We start from the raw sequence: 14,309 nt of genomic DNA on the forward strand, positions 1-14,309 counted from the left end.
ATCTCAGATGGGCATAGGCCGTTTGCAGCTATCGCAGAGCTTAAAGCCTGGGGCATGCCCCGTCCCAGGCTAAGTCCCGTTCAGGACTAACGAAGAGTTGAGAACTACTACTAAGGGTAACTAAGCAACTACTAACTATATACAACTATATTACAGGTTTTCAAAGTTTGCAAGAACAAAGAACGAAACAACGCTAGCTGAAGCTGCAGATGTCCCAGCACCGTCACAGGTGGCAAGAAGGAACTGAGGGTGCGGGGAGCTAGCAGTGGCCCTTATGTTGCACCATGCGGGCACCACTCCAGGGGGCACCAGAGCCCGTCCCCTATGGATACTGCTGAGGGAAAAACTTCTGGCACCTGTGCATGTGGCGAGCACACACACCTAATGTGGAATGGACATGAGCAAGCACTCGAAGAAGAACTCCAAGTTTCACATGCTGATTCATTCCCATCAAAGGACAGATAGAGGCCACTTTCTAAAATTTATTTTTAAACATAAAAAGAAGTATTCCTCTATCCATTAAAACCTATTTTACCCCTACAAGGAAAAGCCAAGAAAACTGCTCTGGTGCAGAGCCTAGTTTGCACCAAGTACTAAGAGAATGGTGCATAGGGCTCTCCCTCTGGCACATGCCACCTAGACCATCATCTCTCCGCCATGGCAACCCAAATACCACAGCTGCCCAGCCTGCCTCCTTCACTCACAAGATCTACTCCTCACAGAGACCCTGCAGTGCCAGGGAGGTGAAATGGATAGCAGAGGGCCACAAGAGAGAAATCAGACCTTTGAGAAGACCGGGGGATAAAGAAATGGGGGCTGGAGTGAGAGGCAGAGCCCAGTTTTTATGTTCTAAGATCTCGGTGCTCATATGGACCAGTCTCTATTCAGTGCTGCTGGCTCATGGTCCAGGAATTGAAGGCAGCAGCACTACAAGGTGCCAACTCTGTGTATACTGAGGTACCAGTGCACCAAGGGCTCCCTCTGGCGGGCCTGCCTTGAGTGTCCGAGGACTGGCGCACTGGTGCACTCAGGGCTCCGCACAGTGCTGCTGTTGGCTCTACTGGCACAGGAGTCAGCACTGCTGCGGGATGTTGCGGGGAAGCAGCGTCCGTATATGGGGCAGGAGTGAGCAGGGAAGGCGTGCCCATGTTCTTTCCCCCCGTAAATATACCACCAGGCTCCCTGGGAGGTTTTAAACCTTCCCGGCAGAAGTCCTGGTCCGATGGACCGGCTTAGGTCTGTAAGATGGATCTCTGCTCTCAGTTAGAGAAAATGCATTAGATAGGGGTTTTCAACCTTTTTCTTTCTAGCCCCCAACATGTATAAAAACTCCAGGGCCTGGGGTGGGGGGCACCTGGGGGCTCCATGCACTGGAGCCCACAGGCATTGGCGTAGTTTGACTTCTATGTGTGTGTGGGGGGTGGGGGGGGTGCATCTCGGGCCAGCTCCGCACGGCAGAACCCAGGGAGGGAGTGTCACCTCTGCGCCCTGACTCACCTCAGCAGGCCACTCGCTTGTCTGGGTTAGGAAGGGGGCACAACCAAAAATTATAACTCAAAGGTGTGAGCTCAGCCCAAAAAGTTTGAAAAGTGCTCAGGCAGCAGGTAGCTAGAGGCTATGTGCAGGCAGGGATGTGGCTCAGAGTGCGGGCAGGAGTGTAGCTCGGGGCTGTGTGTGGGAATGGGAGTGGCTCAGGGTGCAGGCAGGGAGTAGCTAGGAACTGTGTGCGGGCAGGGGGTAGCTCAGGGTGCAGGGAGAGGGTAGCTAGGGGCTGTGTGTGGGCAGAGGTGTATCTCAGGGTGCAGGCAGTGGGTAAGCTAGGGCTGTGTATGGGCAGGGGTGGTAGCTCAGTGTGCAGGCAGCTAGGGGCTGTGTGCGGGCAGGGGGTAGCTCAGGATGCAGGGAAGGGATAGCTAGGGGCTATGTGCGGGCAGGGCATAGCTCAGAGTGCAGGAAGGAGGTAGCTAGGGGCTGTGTGTGGGCAGGAGGTAGCTCAGGGTGCAGAGAGAGGGTAGCCAGGGGCTGTGTGCTGGGAGGGGGGTAGCTCATGGTGCAGGGAGGGGGTAGCCAGGGGCTGTGTGGGCAGGGGAGTAGCTCAGGGTTCAGAGAGGGGGGCTCAGGGCTGTGGACAGGGGAGTAGCTCAGGGTACAGAGAGGGGGGCTCAGGGCTATGTGCAGGCAGGGGGTAGCTAGGGGCTGTGTGCTGGGAGAGGGGTAGCTCATGGTGCAGGGAGGGGGTAGCCAGGGGCTATGTGTCAGGAATGGCAGGGCCCCTGCGGGAGCTGCTCCCTGAAGTCTCTGCCAGCTCCAGAGCCAGATCCCAAAACAGGGCAGGGAGCTGAGCAGCAACCATAGCCCTAGGCAGCAGCAGGAGACAGAGAAGCAACGCAGCTGCCTGCTCCATGCATCAGCCAGAGCAGCAGCTGCCCCGCACTGTATGGCTCCTCCAAGTGGGGGGGGGGGGGCATGTGTGGCACCAAACACTAACCAAAGAGTGGCAGTCCTGGGGGCAAGGCACTGCAGTTTGGGGGGACAATGCCCCCCTGTGTCTTCCTCCCATCTCTCCCCATGGGTTCGGGGCTTCTGGCCCATGGGGCGATGGGGATCATAGACTTGCAGACCCCCAGGGGGCCATAGATCCACAGCTGAGAACCGTTGCACTAGATGGAGATGCTATCCCTGGAACAGAGCCTAGCACTTGCAACTTTGAGCATGTATCCAATCCCAGTGCACATGCCGAGACCCTCTAACTCAATGGCTCTCAACCTTTCCAGACTACTGTACCCCATTCAGTAGTCTGATTTGTCTTGTGTACCCTCAAGTTTCACCTCACTTAAAAACTACATGCTTACGAAATCAGACATAAAAATACAAGGGTCACAGCACACTATTACTGAAAAATTGCTGACTTTCTCATTTTTACCATAGAATTATAAAAAAAAAATCAATTGGAATATAAATGTACCTACATTTCAGCGTATCATATATAGAGCCATATAAACAAGTCGTCGTCTATATGAAATTTTAATTTGTACTGACTTCGCTAGTATATGTAGCTTGTTGTAAAACCAGGCAAATGTCTAGATGAGTTCATGTACAGCCAGAGGTACACATACCCCTGGTTGAGAACCACTGCTCTAACTCACACTCCCATGCACTGCTATACCTCCTACCTCTAGCTTTTCTGTGCACACAAAACTCATGATGTCCTGAGCAATACTGTCATAGTTTACCTGTGCTCCCTCATGTATCTATATCCATCTGTTGTCTCTTGTATAATTAGACTGTAAGCCCTTGTGGGCAGGGACCATCTTTTTTGTTCCGTGTCTGTACAGTGTTTAACACAATGGGGTCACTGGTCTATACTTAGGACCCCTAGGTGCTACAGTAATACAAATAATAATTGACTTTATGAGTGGACAAATGTCAGTAGGGAACATATGCGAATCTGGCTATTGTTAGTTAAGTTTGTGCATCTGAGTGTGATTTAGAGGAACTGCGTGCGTGGATTGGGATAAATCCAAATTGCAAGTGCCAGGGAATTTGTTCTGAAGGGAGGAATCTGGGAACCACTGGGTAGTATGTTGAAGTGTATAGATTGGGCTTGCCTAAACTACTGTTTCTCCTTGATTTTCGGTAATATGTTGGAGGGACTGTAACTGAACAACTTTAAATTACTGTCTAATTGATAATTTGTTAGGTGGGCACATGCAGGGGTGATGACAGACAACCTTCATTCTTCTCTTGACCTTTTCAAACCTCTTCATTGTTTTCATACGGTGAAGTATCAACAATTGGACACAGCAGCCCAAATAAAGACACAGAGCACTTCTCACTATATAACTCTTCATCACGCTGTCTGTATCATATCCTGAAACCTCCCTCCCTTGGTCAGTCACAGATAGGAAGACTGTTCTTGAAAAATGAATTTCCTTTTTGTTTGTCTCTCTTACCAGTTTCTTTAAAGACTCTTTCATCAGCCTGGACCACAGAGCAGAGGCTATTGAGAACAAGTGTGCCAAGTTTGGTGGCTGTGCGTTCTGAAGATTTGTAGTAATCAAGGGCGGTGTTTGTCAGCACAAACCAGCGTTTCTTCACCTTCAGAGAGGATGTCTTGTTGCTGCTTTGAACTTCCTTATGAAGCCAGCCTAACGGGAAAGAGGCACAATAACCTTTAAGTTATTGGAGAGAGTCACTGATGGGATGTTTGCCCCTCTCCTGCTGGTGGAACCCTGCAGCTCTCTATCCTCTGCTGGATGTGCCCAGATCTCAAGCTCCTCCTAAATGGCCTCTGGTGGGCCCTCCAGCTTCCCTTCTACTCAAGACAGCAGTACCCTCCATGGTCTAGTTAATCTGTCTCTAGAAGGATCTATCTCACTGAGCACACTATGGGCACTACTGGTAATAAACTGACATGTCCCTTCCCCTCATGAGCTGTTATAGCCCGAGCCACAACTGGATGAATCTCTTCCCTGCTGCTCAGTGAGAATAATTTCTCCCTTGCCTCCCCATCACCAAGAGTCCTCTCATTTCAGCACACCTCACCTTTTGACATGTGAGAATTTGCTTGAAATTCACAATCTCCTGTATCCTAACCAGGGACTGAACAGACCGCATACAATTCATTGTCCTACTGAAAAGCCAGTGCCAGGTGTTACACATATCATACTGCTGTGGCTCAGTTATAAACCTCACCACAAACTATGGTTACTCAGCATAACAGGAGGCATATTCCCTTTCTCTCAAGAGCCCTGGAACAGCTGATTAAGAAAACCTCACCTCTGCTCCTATCTGCCCTGGAGCAACCCCAGCTCGTAGTGGAAAACCTGCTTGTGATGTAAAGAAGTGCCCAAGCGATGTCAAGCTCTCAGTGTGATGGGATAGGCTAATATCAGCCTATTAGAATTACCGAACCTTTGGTTTCTCCTGAACATGGTTAGAACCAATCCTGTGGGATCCCACTAGAAACACCCCCACTTGTTGATGATTCTCCATTAACAATTACATTATTATTTGTATCTATCACTTAGTCTTTAATCCATTTAAAATGTGCTATATTGATTTTGTATAACACTAGATTTCATAAGCCTTGTATAAGGCTAGGGGAAAGGAGTCCAGGAGAGCTGGCTGTATTTTAAAGAATCCTTATTGAGGTTACAGGAACAAACCATCCCAATGTGTAGAAAGAATAGTAAATATGACAGGCGACCAGCTTGGCTTAACAGTGAAATCCTTGCTGATCTTAAACACAAAAAAGAAGCTTACAAGAAGTGGAAGATTGGACAAATGACCAGGGAAGAGTATAAAAATATTGCTCGGGTATGCAGGAGTGAAGTCAGGAAGGCCAAATCACACCTGGAGTTGCAGCTAGCAAGAGATGTTAAGAGTAACAAGAAGGGTTTCTTCAGGTATGTTAGCAACAAGAAGAAAGTCAAGGAAAGCGTGGGCCCCTTCCTGAATGAGGGAGGCAACCTAGTGACAGAGGATGTGGAAAAAGCGAATGTACTCAATGCTTTTTTTGCCTCGTCTTCACGAACAAAGTCAGCTCCCAGACTACTGCACTGGGCAACACAGCATGGGGAGGAGGTGACCAGCCCTCTGTGGAGAAAGGAGTGGTTTGGGACTATTTAGAAAAGCTGGATGAGCACAAGTCCATGGGGCCGGATGCGCTGCATCCGAGAGTGCTAAAGGAGTTGGCGGATCTGATTGCAGAGCCATTGCCATTATCTTTGAAAACTCATGGCGATCGGGGGAGGTCCCGGACGACTGGAAAAAGGCTAACGTAGTGCCCATCTTTAAAAAAGGGAAGGAGGAGGATCCTGGGAACTACAGGCCAGTCAGCCTCACCTCAGTGCCTGGAAAAATCATGGAGCAGGTCCTCAAGGAATCAATTCTGAAGCACTTAGAGGAGAGGAAAGTGATCAGGAACAGTCAGCATGGATTCACCAAGGGCAAGTCATGCCTGACTAATCTCATTGCCTTCTATGACACGATAACTGGCTCTGTGGATGAGGGGAAAGCAGTGGACGTGTTGTTCATGTCAAAAGCTTTGCTAAAGTCAAGGGTCTCCCACAATATTCTTGCCAGCAAGTTAAAGAAATATGGGCTGGATGAATGGACGATAAGGTGGATAGAAAGCTGGCTAGATTGTTGGGCTCAACAGGTAGTGATCAATGGCTCCATGTCTAGTTGGCAGCTGGTATCAAGTGGAGTGCCACAAGGGTCGGTCCTCGGGCTGGTTTTGTTCAATATCTTCATTAATGATCTGGAGGATGGTGTGGATTGCACCCTCAGCAAGTTTGCAGATGACACTAAACTGGGAGGAGAGGTAGATACACTGGAGGGTAGGGATAGGATATAGAGGGCCCTAGACAAATTAGAGGATTGGGCCAAAAGAAATTCGATGAGGTTCAACAAGGACAAGTGCAGAGTCCTGCACTTAGGACGGAAGAATGGCTAGGCAGCAGTTCTGCAGAAAAGGACCTAGGGGTTACAGTGGACGAGAAGCTGGATATGAGTCAACAGTGTGACCTTGTTGCCAAGAAGGCCCAATGGCATTTTGGGATGTATAAGTAGGGGCATTGCCAGCAGATCGAGGGACGTGATCGTTTCCCTCTGTTCGACATTGGTGAGGCCTCATCTGGAGTACTGTGTCCAGTTTTGGGCCCCACACTACAAGAAGGATGTGGAAAAATTGGAAAACGTCCAGCGGAGGGCAACAAAAATGATTAGAGGACTGGAACACATGACTTATGAGGAGAGGCTGAGGGAACTGGGATTGTTTAGTCTGCGGAAGAGAAGAATGAGGGGGGATTTGATAGCTGCTTTCAACTACCTGAAAGGGGGTTCCAAAGAGGATGGATCTAGACTGTTCTCAGTGGTAGCAGATGACAGAACAAGGAGTAATGGTCTCAAGTTGCAGTGGGGGAGGTTTAGGTTGGATATTAGGAAAAAATTTTTCACTAGGAGGGTGGTGAAACACTGGAATGCGTTACCTAGGGAGGTGGTGGAATCTCCTTCCTTAGAATTTTTTAAGGTCAGGCTTGACAAAGCCCTGGCTGGGATGATTTAGTTGGGGATTGGTCCTGCTTTGAGCAGGGGGTTGGACTAGATGACCTCCTGAGGTCCCTTCCAACCCTGATATTCTATGATTCTGTGATTTTTAATCAGAATTTTGTTCAGTTCTAAGGTAGGCACTTTACAAAAGTCCAAACATATTACATCAGTAGTTACCTTTATGTGCCAGACTCTGTAATCTTATCAAAAAACAACATAACAGGTTGTTGATGGGCCCCAGTTTTCCATGGAACTATGTTAACGGGTATTAAATTATATTTCTATCCTCTAGTTCTTTAGTGATAGTGTCCTGTACCAGCCATTCCATTATTTTCCCCAGCGTCAACATCAGGATAACTGACCTGTAATTATCCAGGTCATCCCTGGTATTGCCTTGCTAGGAATATTACTTTTAAATACTGAAACAACACTGACTTTCTTCCACACACCAGGAATTTCCCTAGTTTTCAAAGATTTATCATCATCTGATATCAATGGTTCAGAGCTCTCAGTCAACACATTTAAATCTCCTGGGTGCAAGTTATCTGAACTTACCAAGTTAAAAATGTTTAACTTTAGTTTATGCAGCACACTGACTGTGTGGGCCAGTTGTATGAAAAGAAAAATTTCCTTCTTACCTGTGAATTTTGCTTCTAATACCTTCCATGTCCCACTGGCCTGTACTGTGGAGCATTTCCCCTTTCCCTGCTGGTAGGAGGCAGAACAAAGATTGATAGCCAGTCTGCAAAGAACCCTAGAATGATGGCTTCCACAGTTGAAAAATACTAACTGATTCATATGTTTAAAAAATTATATATGTATGTATATAAAAGTATATCAGACTCATCCATCTGTGAGGTGCTATTACCATATTGGGAAGGCCACATGGAGAAACTGAGCAGTTTCTAGTAAGAGTCAGAATACACCAAGGCTTGGCACTAAGCCCATTTTTTTTCTCTTAGATGCTCGATGCAGTTATAGAAAGCATCCAGAGAATGGCACCCTGGTACATGCTTTTTGATGTGGTACTCCTAGAAAGAGGAAGTGGAAGAAGACTTAAAGAGATGGAGGTGCATATTTGAAAGAAATGGCATGAAAATCAGTGGAAATAAAATGGGACATGGCTGTAAATTTGATGATAGCTTACAGGAAGATAATGAGACTGATGACGCTTGTTAAAAAAATAATGCGTTAATTAAATTTGAGACTGATCTCCTTGGGGGAGAATTGTATGTCTCCTGCTTTGTGGTTTTACGTGCATTCTGCCATGTATTTTGTGTTATGGTAGTCTCAGATGACAACGCAGCACATGTTCAATTTAAGAACATTTTCACTGCAGATTTGACAAAACACAAGGAAGGTACCAATGTGAGATTTCTAAAGATAGCTACTGCACTGGAACATGTTGTCAGATGTCTTAAAAGAGCAACACTCCAATGCAGAAACTACAGAACCCAAACCACCAAAAAAGAAAATTGGTGGCATCTGACTCAGACGATGAAAATGAACAGGCATCCGTCTGCTCTGCTTTGGATCGTTATTGAGCAGAGCCAGTCATCAGCATGGAAGCATGTCCTCTGGAATGGTGGTCATAGCATAAAGGGACATACAAATGTTTAGCATATCTGACACGTAAATACCTTGCTATGCCAGCTACAACAGGGCCATGTGAACGCCTGTTCTCACTTTCAGGGACATTGTAAATAAGAAGCTGGCAGCATTATCTCCCGCAAATGTAAACAAATTTGTTTGTCTTAGCGATCGGCTGAACAAGAAGTAGGACTGAGTGAACATAAGAAAGGCCATACTGGGTTGGACCAAAGGTCCATCCAGCCCAGTATCCTGTCTACCAACAGTGCCTAATGCCAGGTGCCCGACAGGGAGTGAACCTAACAGGTAATGATCTAGTGATCTCTCTCCTGCCATCCATCTCCACCCTCTGACAAACAGAGGCTAGGGACACCATTCCTTACCCATCCTGGCTAATAGCCATGAATGGACTTAACCTCCATGAATTTATCCAGTTCTCTTTTAAACCCTGTTATAGTACTAGCCTTCACAACATCCTCAGGCAAGCAGTTCCACAGGTTGACTGTGCGCTGAGTGAAGAAGAACTTCCTTTTATTTGTTTTAAACCTGCTGCCCATTAATTTCATTTGGTGGCCTCTAGTTCTTATATTATGGGAACAAGTAAATAACTTTTCCTTATTCACTTTCTCCACACCACTCATGATTTTATATATACCTCTATCATATCATAGAATCATAGAATATCAGGGTTGGAAGGGACCTCAGAAGGTCATCTAGTCCAACCCCCTGCTCAAAGCAGGACCAATCCCCAACTAAATCATCCCAGCCAGGGCTTTGTCAAGCCTGACCTTAAAAACCTCTAAGGAAGGAGATTCCACTAGCTCCCTAGGTAACGCATTCCAGTGTTTCACCATCCTCCTAGTGAAGAAGTTTTTCCTAATATCCAACCTAAACCTTCCCCACTGCAACTTGAGACCATTACTCCTCGTTCTGTCATCTGCTACCATTGAGAACAGTCTAGAGCCATCCTCTTTGGAACCCCCTTTCAGGTAGTTGAAAGCAGCTATCAAATCCCCCCTCATTCTTCTCTTCTGCAGACTAAACAATCCCAGCTCCCTCAGCCTCTCCTCATAAGTCATGTGCTCTAGACCCCTAATCATTTTTGTTGCCCTTCGCTGGACTCTTTCCAAATTATCCACATCCTTCTTGTAGTGTGGGGCCCAAAACTGGACACAGTACTCCAGATGAGGCCTCACCAGTGTCGAATAGAGGGGAACGATCACGTCCCTCGCTCTGCTGGCAATGCCCCTACTTATACATCCCAAAATGCCATTGGGCCTTCTTGGCAACAAGGGCACACTGTTGACTCATATCCAGCTTCTTGTCCACTGTAACCCCTAGGTCCTTTTCTGCAGACTTTAGTCTCCTCTTTTCCAAGCTGAAAAGTCCTAGCCTCTTTAATCTCTCCTCCTATGGGACCCGTTCCAAACCCCTAATCATTTTAGTTGCCCTTTTCTGAACCTTTTCTAATGCCAGTATATCTTTTTTGAGATGAGGGGACCACATCTGTACGCAGTATTCAAGATGTGGGCATACCATGGATTTATATAAGGGCAATAAGATATTCTCCATCTTATTCTCTATCCCTTTTTTAATGATTCCTAACATACTGTATGCTTTTTTGACTGCCGCTGCACGCTGCGTGGACGTCTTCAGAAAACTATCCATGATGACTCCAAGATCTTTCTCCTGATTAGTTGTAGCTAAATTAGCCCCCATCATATTGTATGTATAATTGGGGTTATTTTTTCCAATGTGCATTACTTTACATTTATCCACATTAAATTTCATTTGCCATTTTGTTGCACAATCACTTAGTTTTGTGAGATCTTTTTGAAGTTCTTCACAGTCTGCTTTGGTCTTAACTATCTGAGCAGTTTAGTATCATCTGCAAACTTTGCCACCTCACTGTTTACCCCTTTCTCCAGATCATTTATGAATAAGTTGAATAGGATTGGTCCTAGGACTGACCCTTGGGGAACACCACTAGTTACCTCTCTCCATTCTGAAAATTTACCATTTATTCCTACCCTTTGTTCCCTGTCTTTTAACCAGTTCTCAATCCACGAAAGGCTCTTCCCTCTTAGCCTATGACAACTTAATTTACATAAGAGCCTTTGGTGAGGGACCTTGTCAAAGGCTTTCTGGAAATCTAAGTACAGTAAGTTCACTGGATCCCCCTTGTCCACATGTTTGACGACGCCCTCAAAGAACTCTAATAGATTAGTAAGACATGATCTCCCTTTATAGAAACCATGTTGACTTTTGCGCAACAATTTATGTTCGTCTAGGTATCTGATAATTTTATTCTTTACTATTGTTTCAACTAATTTCCCCGTTACTGACTTTAGACTTACCAGTCTGTAATTGCCAGGATCACCTCTAAAGCTCTTCTTAAATATTGGCGTTACATTAGCTATCTTCCAGTCATTGGGTACAGTAGCTGATTTAAAGGACAGGTTACAAATCATAGTTAATAGTGCCACAATTTCACATTTGAGTTCTTTCAGAACTCTTGGGTGAATGCCATCTGGTCCCGGTGACTTGTTACTGTTAAGTTTCTCAATTAATTCCAAAACCTCCTCTAGTGACACTTCAATCTGTGACAATTCCTCAGATTTGTCACCTACAAAAGATGGCTCAGGTTTGGGAATCTCCCTAACATCCTCAGCTGTGAAGACTGAAGCAAAGAATTCATTTAGTTTCTCTGCGATGACTTTATCATCTTTAAGTTCTCCTTTTGTATCTCGATCGTCCAGGGGCCCCAATGGTTGTTTATCAGGCTTCCTGCTTTTGATGTACTTAAAAAACAGTTTGTTATTACCTTTTGAGTTTTCGGCTAGCTGTTCTTCAAACTCCTTTTTGGCTTTTCTTATTACATTTTTACATTTAGTGGACTTGTAGGCTCTGAAGTTTTACATTGTTTTGGTTTTGAGTGTACTTATGTAAGAAAAAAAATCTACATTTGTAAGTTGCACTTTCACAATAGAGATTGCATAACAGTACTTGTATGAGATGAATTGAAAAATACTATTTTATTTTTTACAGTGAAAATATTTGTAATAAAAAAATAATATAAAGTGAGCACTGTACACTTTGTATTCTGTGTTGTAAGTGAAATCAATATATTTGAAAATATATAAAACATCCAAAAAAATTTAAATAAATTGTATTCTATTTTGTTTAACAGTGTGATTAAAACTACGTTTAATCATGATTAATTTTTTAATCGCTTGACAGCCCTACTTCTAATTAAAATTTATTCCTATCAACAACTTTTTTTTTCTTTCTTTCTTTTTTTTTTTTTTTTATAAAAGCTCTATTTTATATATCTGCTCTCACTTCTGTCCTAAGCATGGCTGTTTTTTATTTAAGAGAAGATGCTGCTCTGTCCAAGTGTCCTTGTGGAGGGAGGAAAATTTCATTCCTCTCTTTTGGGCTGATGTATGCCACTCTAGTGATGTTATCTGTGTGGATGAGTATGTGATGCTAGTGGAGGAGAAGGGCAAGTTTAATGACCCTTAGTTCTAGACGGTTTATACTCCTCTGCTTCTCCAGATTTGACTGAATCCCCTGACCAGTACAGGTGTGCTTCCCGTCAATGACGGCTGGCATTAGTGGTGATCAAGAGTCACCAGCTTTGACACTGGATACTCTACTGGAATCTCAAAGGAGGAAGTGACTGAGCTTGGAACAGTGACTCAGATTATGATTGGTTGCAATTTCCTCCCTGTATGGCAGGAGGTATTTCTGGAGCATCTTCATCTGAAATCTAGCCCATTGTAGAGTGTACATACATGAAACTAACAGGCTGAGGAGTTCTGCCAGCAGTTTTACTGATGTCTGATGACCAGATGATATTTGGTGAATTAAGAATAGGATTTGCTGTTGTCTTTTGTCTAATACGAACTTCCTGTCTGCCTTGGCGGCCCAGGATAACTCCTAAGTGCAGCAGTCACTGAGATGGTTGGAGGTGACTTTACTCTCTATGTTCATCAGAAACCCATGATCCTGTTAGCAGGTTGCTGTCTCCTCTAGACCCTGAATGTCTGTCAGATAGGACAAGGACCTGATGAGGAGATCATCTAAGTAGGGATGTATGTGTTTCCTCCCCAGTTCTCTCAGCATGGCCACTAAAACTACCAGGCTCTTTGTGAATACTTGCAGGGGAGTTTCTAGCTCAAGAGGGAGAGTCATGTAGTGGAAATGCTTTCTGCTGTAACAGAAGAATAGAAATTTTTGGTAGCTCTCCGTGATTAGAAGAAAAAAATAGGCCTCTTTGAGGTCTATTGAACTTATTAAATCATAGGGTGATAAGAGCCTCAGTGATAGAACAGATTTTAATCTAGTGGTCCCTTCTGGGTTTATCTAGTCTGACCTCCTGTATTACATAGGCCAAGACTTCATATTTTTCATGTGAAATTTCAGAGACCTGATGGATTTGTTCAGTGCCCTGAGATCTAAGATCGCTCAAGTCCCCATTCTCCACTGGAGATATCAAAACATTGGCATACACTCCACAAAGTCTCTGTTTTGTTTGTACTGCTCCATGGCTCTGATTCAGAGAAGAAGTCTGACTGCTTCTTTCACTCTTTGGTGTCTGATTGGGTTTTTTGATCTGGTAGAGACTATGAACTTGTCTCTGTGGGATTGGGTCAGCTCAACGGCACAACACCATAGAGTTGTCTCTAGTACCTTTGTGTTTAAAATAGATGTTTCCCACTTGCAGCTTCCCCGCAAATAAGAGACCTTTACAGATATGGGGCACTATATGTCAGGCAGATGGTTCTTCTTTGATGATCTTACAGAAAAGCCTCATGTAAAGCTTCCAGACTCGGTGAAATGGGACCATCTACCTCTTCTAGTCTCTTTCTGGGTTTCTTGTGGGCTGATAAACATGAAAAGAGGATGGCATAATGAATGGAAGGTCTATAGCTCTTCTTAGTTTGATGAAAGACAGGAGATTTCTTCTCACCTGCTATCACTTTGTCCATGTCCTCACCAAACAGCTCGCTCTGAGTACTTGGCTGAGGTCATAAGGTGTATTGCTGGCATATATGCTTTCCACAAGTGGATCCAGAGGTATCTTTGTACTACCACTTCAGAATCCACAAAGCAAGCCACAAATCTAAGGGAATCCCACGAAGCATCTACAAAAAAGGAAGCTGCTAGCTAGAACTTGTTCAAACTTGCTTTCGGTTTTTTATCTCGAACCAGGCTTAACTTGGTCATACCGTCTATTGAGGCTAGAGTAGCCCCGACAAAACAAAAGGCTACTGAAGAGTCCAGCAGGCCTGAGGCCTCAGAGTTTTTTCTTAGAGATGCTTTGTTTTTCGGCCCGTTGGTTCTTATAATAAAGTCTCCCGATGAAGTGATTAGTGTCTTTGACCAGGGCAGTGGCTGCTGCATCCACCTTCGGCAGAGTAACTAAATTTTCCTTGTCTTTCAGCAAGGAACAGAAATACTGGATCTGTCTGTTGGCTTTGCTAGGGAACTCCCACCAAGTCTTGATTGCGTCTTCAAATATCACCGTGGAGTGGAACACAATTCTTTCTTTGCTTCAGCTTGTGCTTATATACGAATGCACAAAGCCTTGGAAACAAGCAGGGAGAACTGGAGGTCCTGGTGCTGTCAAGGAATTATGACGTGATTGGAATAACAGA

The 14,309-nt window shown here is 45.0% G+C and overlaps 1 protein-coding gene across 5 annotated transcripts in view; it reads right to left on the reverse strand.

The window, feature by feature from the left end:
- LOC102934044 (unconventional myosin-X) overlaps positions 1–14,309 on the reverse strand; it is a 287,560-nt gene that overhangs the window by 45,562 nt on the left and 227,689 nt on the right. For all 5 annotated transcript variants that reach the window (XR_006284703.1, XM_037912692.2, XM_043524831.1 and 2 more), the window contains one exon: positions 3,954–4,148. Coding sequence is in view for 4 of the 5 variants with exons in the window: in XM_037912692.2 (XP_037768620.1) it covers positions 3,954–4,148 (195 nt within the window). In the remaining variant the exon portion in view is untranslated. The remainder of the gene's footprint in view (positions 1–3,953; positions 4,149–14,309) is intronic.

The sequence above is a fragment of the Chelonia mydas genome, chromosome 11, assembly GCF_015237465.2.
Source record: "Chelonia mydas isolate rCheMyd1 chromosome 11, rCheMyd1.pri.v2, whole genome shotgun sequence".
NCBI lineage: Eukaryota > Metazoa > Chordata > Testudines > Cheloniidae > Chelonia > Chelonia mydas.